General features: G+C 37.6%; 1 protein-coding gene across 1 annotated transcript in view; it reads right to left on the bottom strand.

Annotated features, from left to right (window-relative positions):
- The window catches only part of XRN1 (5'-3' exoribonuclease 1), a 137,081-nt gene that overhangs the window by 39,095 nt on the left and 89,526 nt on the right, over nt 1–8,460 (bottom strand). The window contains exons 30-32 of the mRNA XM_008585628.1: nt 6,697–6,766; nt 3,979–4,186; nt 2,564–2,659 (exon numbers count right to left, since the gene is read on the bottom strand). Coding sequence (XP_008583850.1) covers nt 2,564–2,659; nt 3,979–4,186; nt 6,697–6,766 — 374 coding nt within the window. The remainder of the gene's footprint in view (nt 1–2,563; nt 2,660–3,978; nt 4,187–6,696; nt 6,767–8,460) is intronic.

Here is an 8,460-nt window from a genome sequence, read left to right as displayed (position 1 = left end):
CGTTGCCGGTCCCGGTCCGGTCCGGGGGCGACACTGGGGGTTGGGATCCGTTGCCGGACACGGAAAAAAAAAAAAAAAAAAAAAAAAAAGTTGAACAAATAGGTAATCGCAAGGAACTCAACGTGTTTTCTTTTGGAGCAAAACTCCTAGAAAGAATTGCCTATACCGCTGCCTCTAATTTCTCTTTCCTTTCTCTCTTAAACCCACTTAAATCTATCTTTCACGTCCATCTCTCTACTGAAAACTGCTCTTGTCAAGGTTCTCAATGACCTTCATGTGCTAATCCCTATGGTCAATCCTCAGTTTTCATCTTAATTGATCCATCAGCAGCATTTGACACAGTTGATCACTCTGTTCTCTTTGACATCTATTCTCCACTTGACATCAGCACACCACCCTTCCCTAATTTTCTTCTTGTCTCATTGGCTATTGTTTCTCTTTCTTGTCGGTTTCACCTAATCTCTTGGACTCTTTAAAGATGGAATGCTCTAAGACTAAGTTATTGGGCCTCTTTTCCATCTACACCCACTTCCTTGAATGAATGTATGGATGGACAGATAAATAGATAAACAGATAGACAGACAGAGACAGACACAGATACACACACAAATATATATACATATAGACACACATACATGACTCCCAAATTTCTCTCTCCAGCTTGGCAGTCCTCCATGACCTTTAGACTCAATGTCCAAACCTACATCTCCACTCAAATGTCCAGCTCTATATCTTCACTTGAATGTTTAATATACATCTCAAACTTAACCATATCCAAAACTGACCTCTTGATCTTCTCCCCACAAACCTACTTGACCTGAAATTGTTCCCATCTTAGTTAGTAGCCACTCTATCCTTTCACTCAGACCTTAAGAGTTCAAATCCTTTACTCCTTCCTTTCTCTTTTACTCCCATATCCATTCATTATGAGCTGGAAATCCCTTCCAAATATGTCTAAATTGAACCACTTCTCACAGGCTCCTACTGTGCTGGTCCAAATTCATATCAACTCTCACCTTGATGATTACAATAGTCTCTAACAATCTGCTACCACCCTGGCTCCTCTACAGTCTATTCTCAAGATAGCAGGCAGAGTGATCTTATGAATAATATGTCAGATTAATATAGGTCCATCTGCTGCTCAAAACCCTCCACTGGTAAAAGCCAGTGTCCTTCTAATGGTCTGGAAGGTTCTACATTGATATGCCACCTCTTTAATTACATTATCCACAACCCACCCTCCTGTTTCAGCCATAATGGTCTTATTTCTGTTCCTTGAGTATGCCAGGATGGGCCCACCAACAGGTCCTTTGAATTTGTCCGGATACTCTCTCCTCAGATATTTACATACCCCACTCCTCATTTCATTTAAATCTTTGCTTAAATGGTTATCTGATCATTCCATTTAAAACTGCAATACCTTGCCTCCCCTCTCCCCAACATTCCCTATCCTCCTTCCCTGAAATTTTTCTCAAACTTAGATATTATCTTCTAATATACCAAGTAATTTATTTATCTTATTGACCTCTTCTCTCTGGCCTACTAATTAAATGAAGGCCAGGATTTTTGTTTTGCTTACTGCTACATTCTCACGGCACAGAAAAATGCCTGGCACACAGTAAGCACTCAATAGATATGTGTTGAATGAACGAATTAATAATAATGAAGCATTCCTGAAGAATGTGTGGTTAATAGTATCAAACAAATTAGAGAGAAAAAAAGGGTTTGAAAATCTGGACATGGATTACATTTAGGTAGAAAGGATTTAAGTATGATCTAAGGAGACTTATAATAGCATATTGACACAGGAGTGTATCTTGCCACCCTCATGTTTTATGTTTAACCATCATTCCCTTTACAATTTTATCCTCTCTAGCTCTGATAATGTCATCATCACTGTAGGAAATTAAAATAAATAAGGTTCTGATGGAGTAGGCTACTGGTTTATAAACCTGACAGAACATTACCTTTTGTCCTAAGCTGAGAATACAGGTCAATAACTAGCAAAAAATGTAGCAGGAACTCATTCCTTTTTCTCTTCCTTTCTTTGTCTGATTCTCTACTCTTTTAGCAGCATTACTTTCCTCTTCTTAATGTCTATGAAGGAATGTGAATTTGCTCATTTCATATTTAAGACAACCAACTGCCAGCATAAAGTTATATGTTCAAGTGGAAAAAAAAATTATAATGATTATTATTAATGCCTTTGTTGAATTTAAAATATAGTTATTATAATTTTGTAAACAACTAAAAAAATCCAAAATTGATTAAAAAAAAAATTATCTTTACTCTCGCTCACTGGTCCAAAAACTTTTTTGTTTTTTGGAGGCTGACTGGTACAGGGATTGAACCCTTGACCTTGGTGTTATCAGCACCATGCTCTAATCAACTGAGCTAACTGGACAGCCCTACCCCAAAACTTTGATATTTGTCTGAAAAGAATTATGAAAATTCATAATCAAAACTGTCATTTTTTACTTTATGAGATTTCTAACCATTGCACACTTAAAAAAATATATAAAATTTCTTTAAATTAATTGTCCATCAAACAAGGAATACTAACTTTCTCTTGTACAGTTGGCTGAAAGTGTTGAATCTTTCCACATCCCTGTAAGGACTGCCAAATGTTGCAAAATTCATCATCATCTTTAGTAGGTACCTAGCAAAGCACAAATGATTTCTTAAGAAAATGAAAACATGAAGAAATAAAGATTCATATTAAAAATCAGATAATTTATTTGTTAAAGTTATTCAGTTGTAGATAGCATATTAAACTAACTTTCATTATCTGAAATCTCTCAATTCTTTTCCTCTAGAGCTCAACGTAGTAATCACAAAAGTATTCTACTGGAGTAAAATTGGTCTTCTTCACATGCAATTGGTTTTGAATGGTTTTACTGAAAAGTATTTAAATCATAACAAACACTATAAAAGGTTGTATTGAATCAATATCCTTACAGATTTTTTTATCTTCTAATAGTATTAATAAATTATCTCACTCAAACCAACATCTAAAGATTTTCTTTTAAAAATCTTCATCTTACACAAAAAATAATCTAATAAATTAAAAAAACAGCTATTACTTATGTAGAATTGATTTCTCAGAGATTAAAATTCTAAAAGAATATGCACCAAAATTTAGCAGTGGTTACCTATGAGATTTGATTTTTGCTTATGTTTCCTTTTGTTATCATCTACTTATCTGGTTTTCCAATTGGCCTATAATAAACATGCAATATTTGGGTTAAAAAATGTGGTTAAGCATAAGATCTGGGGCCATGGAATTAGAAAAGTTAAGTGTCTCATAAGACAACTCAATTTTTGTCCCCAGAAAGATGAGATAAAGGAAATCACCCATGAGCTGGCTGGTGGGAAACTGAAAATTGCTTTTGATAAATGTGATATAGTCCTCTCTTTTTTACTTTGCAAATTTATGTCATTCATAGCAGATAGCCTAGCACATTTGGATTATATAAAAAAAAATGTAAATGTTAACTTGAAGAGTAAATATATAAAGAGAAAACATGGACATTCTCAAGCTCATTATTTTTACTTATTTATTTTTTTGGAAGCCGGCTGGTATGGGATCTGAACCCTTGACCTTGGTGTTATCAGCACCACACTCTGAGTGAGCTAACTGACCAGCTCTGTGTTTTTTTTTAGGTTGCTGGCCAATACAGGGATTGAACCTTGTACCTGGTATTATCAGCGCTATGCTCTAACCAACTAAGCTAACCACTCAGCCCTTCAAGCTCATTATTTAAATACATGAATTTCTTCTTTAAAATAACTAATTTCATAACAGAGGTAAAACACTATCTTTATTAGACTATTATCTTAAATCTGGAATTCACTTGAACGAAAACTTTTTAAACAAAAAAAGAAAAACTAAGACAAATTAGGTTTCCATTTACAAAGTCTACTGTGATTTATGGTTTATAAAGAGAGTGAAGAGAAATTAAAGACTGAGTGTCTTACTTGAGTAGGAACAAAAAGTGATTGAGGGGAATGGTTGAGGCCTCCCAAATGCCCATATGAAATTGATGAATTTAAGCTATAGTGATTCACAGCTGGTTGTGGTTTCACAATGGCTGTCAACTTCTGATTTCCAGTCTCAGAGCGACTCCCATGAGATAGGTTCACCAAGGCACTTGTTGGCAGTCGATAACCTCTACCAGGTGAGCACCTAAAAGTAAAAAGTTTTTATTAGGGTCAGAGGGAAATAATACTAAGTGTGCTAGGGAGAAGAGTCAAATAATTTTGGGGTGGACAATCCAACATCAGAATTAGTAAACATTACTTTTAAATTCAGTAGAGGAACTTGTAATCATAGAAAGATCTCAATTTATAAGATGATACATTTCTGAAAAGTTTCCTAATAGACCATTCAGTGCTTACTAAGTGCAAGAAAAAAAACCAAGCCTTTTTCTAGGGTGTGTGTTTGTGTGTGTGTGCATGTGTGTATGCTTGTTTGCCTTTAAGAAGCTTGCATCTTCATAGCTGAGTATAACTGGAGAGTTCTTGCATTACATATGTCAAATTTCTTCAAAAAAAAGCTGCAGCTTGTATAGTCTGGGTTATAAAAGCCCAAGAGCTACCAGAGTGTGAAGCCATTTTCTCTGTGGTTCTTCCAAAGAAGAGGGAAAATGTTAGCTTTTTTTTTTTTTTTTAATGTCATCTTTACAATATTATTTATTTTTTTTGCTGGCTGTCCAGTACAGGGATCAAACCCTGGACCTTGTATTATCAGCACCACACTCTAACCAACTGAGCTAATCGGCTGGCCTAAATGTTAGCTTTGATCTCATTTGTCTACTGATCAATTGTTGAGTCTAGCCCTTTTGCATCCTTATCTTCCAATCTTAAAGTTCTGGGGCCTGGACCTGGGAAGGCTTAAGAGACAAGTGTGTGATTTCCTTCCTTCATGTCCTTGATAAAAGAGTTAGATGTTAAAATAGGCCTTCTCTTGTCAAAAGTTTTTAACTCCATCTCCTAATATTGTATTTCTCTTTGAGAATACAATTTTCATATATTGAAAGATAGTAAAGGGGATGGCCAGTTAGCTCAGTTAGAGTGGTGCTGATAACATCAAGGTCCAGGGTTTGATTCCTGTATCAGTCAGACACCAAACAAAAAAAAAAAAAGAAAAGACAGTGAAAAAGTAACATTCATGAGAAATGACTGTTAGTTCAAGGTTGCCAGAAAATACTTATTTTTGTGGGAGCTACACTTACTAAAGATTCTGCATCATAGAAATGAATATACTGTAGGAAGTAATCTTTTACACAGCCTTCTATCAGTCAAGAAATCCAATGCCCTTAACCAGGAGGGTGTGGGGAAAGGCACTAAAAAATAACATAAAAATAAATTTAAAACATATTTTAAAAGGTAGTGGGCTACAGTTTCTGGTAATCAAACATTTTCATGAAAAATAAAATCAGATATGGGATCCAGATTCTGCTGCTGCATCTGAAGAGTGCAGATAGGAAAGTCTTTGGATAACAAGCATATCCAAGTTGCAAAGCAACAATAACAACATCCTGAAGGTGACCACTTTGTGTAAGGACTAAAAAGAATGTGATTTTATGCAAGGCGGCTGAACAAGAGTAATTAATTCTTCATTTTAGTTATCCAATAATCAAAATAGAGAAGAAAAATTAAGTAAGCTAAATTCAGTTCAGTTTTCGAGCTGGTTTTTAGAAGGAATAAAGGAAAACTGGAAAGGATTTCATTTCATTCTCACAATAACCTAGTGAAGTATCTATATCTTCATTGTAGATGAGAAAATTGAGTGTCAGATGCTTTTAACTAACCTATTCAAGTGATGGAGCTCACACTTTCTAATACACGATTGTACCTCTCACTCTATCATGATCCTTATTCCTGTAACTTAAACTTTATATTAGAGCTCCCTCAAATATACTCAAGTCTCACTCATGTTAAATTAAAAACAGCCCAAACCTTGTCCTTTAAACCTTCTCATCTCCATTATCTTCTTTCCTTCATAGTCAAATTTCTCAAGGTTACCTCAATTTACTGCCTCCATCACTACACCTGCCATTCACTCTTCAAACCACCCCAAACTGGCTTGAGTACCCACCACTCCACTAAAATAGATAACAAAGACTTAACATGTCATCAGTTCAAAGACGTTTCTATTCCTCAAGCTATTTAACCATAAATGTCCTTTGTTGCCTATGCTATTCCTTCTTCCTGAGCACTCTTTACTATTCCTCCCTCTTCTCCCAGTTAACTATCATTCATTCTTCAAGTTGTATCTTAAATATCCATTCCTCAAGGAGATCTTTCTGGAACTCTCAGGGCAGGTTATACTATTTATAGAAACCTGTACTTTCCCTTCCCAACATTTGTCAAATTTTAATTAAATAATTAATGTTGTAATCAGCTGCTTAATTATCTCCCCATCTAAAATGAAAGCTCTATGAAAGTAGAAAGCACATCTGTCTTATTCACTGTTATATCCCTATTAGTAAGTATGATGTATTGCACATACCATGAACTCAAATTGTGGACAAATAAACAAGTAATGTAAAATCATTGGCCACATGAAGATACATGGGTACTTCAAAAAGTTCATGGAAAAATAGAATTAAAGATAATATGAATCTTTCCATGAATTTTTGAAGTACTTACCCTTGTATTCATAAAAAACAATTACCATCTGAAAATACAAACCTTATTGTTAAGCCGCCAGGAAATTCTTCATCAAATAATACTTCAAATAGTACATCAGCTTCTCTATTAGCTGTTCAAAAAGACAGAGAGAGAGATTAAAAAATCACATGAATAAGCAGATGTTTCTGGAGTGCTTAGAAGCATTTATTTTACTTTAAAATGCACATATTCTGAATATGAAGAATGGTATAATAATAATACAATGAACATGACAAAGGCTAAGAAACAGAACACCAGTGCCCTAGAAGACCACTGTGCCACAATTCCCAGCTAGGTGACCGTTATCTTCAATTTGACGGTTATGATCCCTGTATATTTTTTTACACTTTTACTACATATCTGTAAACAATATGTACTATTGTTTTGCAAGTTTTGAAACATTACATACACGATATCATAGAGATTTTGTTTCAACATATTTTTGAGATTCACCTACGTGAATGCGTTCATTCAGTTTTCTTTATGTTCGATATTCCATCTATGTAGTTATCATAATTTATCTGTTCTCCTGCTGATCAATATTTAGGTTGTTTCTAACTTTTAAAAAAAATTTATTTTATTTATTCAATCAAAATCGATTATACATATTTTGGGGGTTCAACATTGAGATATGTTGATCAAATCATTACTAGCATATATATTGTTACAAATCGTAATTATTCTTAACGCCTCGTCCAGTCTCTCCCCTTTCCCCTCCCCCCTCTAATTACCCTAGATTTCTTCTCTCCTTCTGAAAGAACAATGGTTACTCTGTTGACTTGTTGCCTAGATGATCTGTCCAATGCTGAGAGGTGTGATCAGGGCCCCCAACATTATCGTAGAGCAGATGCTTCTTCTGTCACTCTGAAATGGGCTTTGTGGAGAGAGACATCCTCTTCTTTATCTCTGCTGATGACTCTTCCTCGTGTGAATGCACTACAGTGGCTGGCGGACCACCTGTGTGGTGGTTGTGGTGTCTAGATGCTTTCACAGCAGCCATGGTTATTGTGGGGACTGCGGTGGGCAACCCACATGGAGGTGATGTTTTGGGCATGCTCCTTGGTGCTGGCCATATTCCTGGTTGTGGGGTGTGTCTAGTCCTGTTCTCCATGCCCTGGGTCCCTGGGCAGGTCCCAAGGTGCTGGCGCAGTGTGCCTAGTTTTGGGAGGACAGTCTGGTCCCATTCTCCATGCCATGGGATGCTGGGCAGGCCCTGGGGCATTGGCACGATGTGCCCGGTTGTGAGAGGGGGATCCAGTCCCCTTCTCCATGCCCTGAGTCCCCAGGTGGGCCCTGGGGTGCTGGCATGGTGTGCCTGGTTGTGGGAAGGGGGTCTGGTCCCCTTCTCCATGCCCTGGGATGCCAGGCAGGCCTTGGGGCACTGGTGCAGTGTGCCTGGTTTTGGGAGGGTGTTCTGGTCCCCTTCTCCATGGCCTGGGACCCCGGGTGGGCCCTGGGGTGCTGTTGTGGTGTGCCTGGTTGTGTGAGGGGGGTCCGGTCCTCTTTTCCATGCCTCTGGTCTCTGGTCTGGCCCTGAGGTGCTGGCATGGTGTGCCTGGTTGTGGGAGAGGGGTCCGGTCCCCTTCTCCATGCCTTGTGTCCCTGGGTGGCCCCAATGCACTGGCACAGTTTGCCTGGATGTGGGAGTGGGGTCTAGTGCCCGGCTCCAGCCTCCAGTTCCCAGGCAGGCTCCAAGGGGCTGGTGGTATGCCTGGGCTGGAACTAATTTTTTGTCTTTTGCTTACTTCTAACATGGGGGAACTTCCTGTGGGAACCAGTACTTGA

This window comes from Galeopterus variegatus, unplaced genomic scaffold (genome assembly GCF_000696425.1).
Source record: "Galeopterus variegatus unplaced genomic scaffold, G_variegatus-3.0.2 Scaffold3648, whole genome shotgun sequence".
Taxonomy (NCBI): Eukaryota; Metazoa; Chordata; class Mammalia; order Dermoptera; family Cynocephalidae; genus Galeopterus; species Galeopterus variegatus.
Note: the sequence above shows the minus strand (reverse complement) of the source record. Positions and strands in the feature narration are given on the sequence as shown.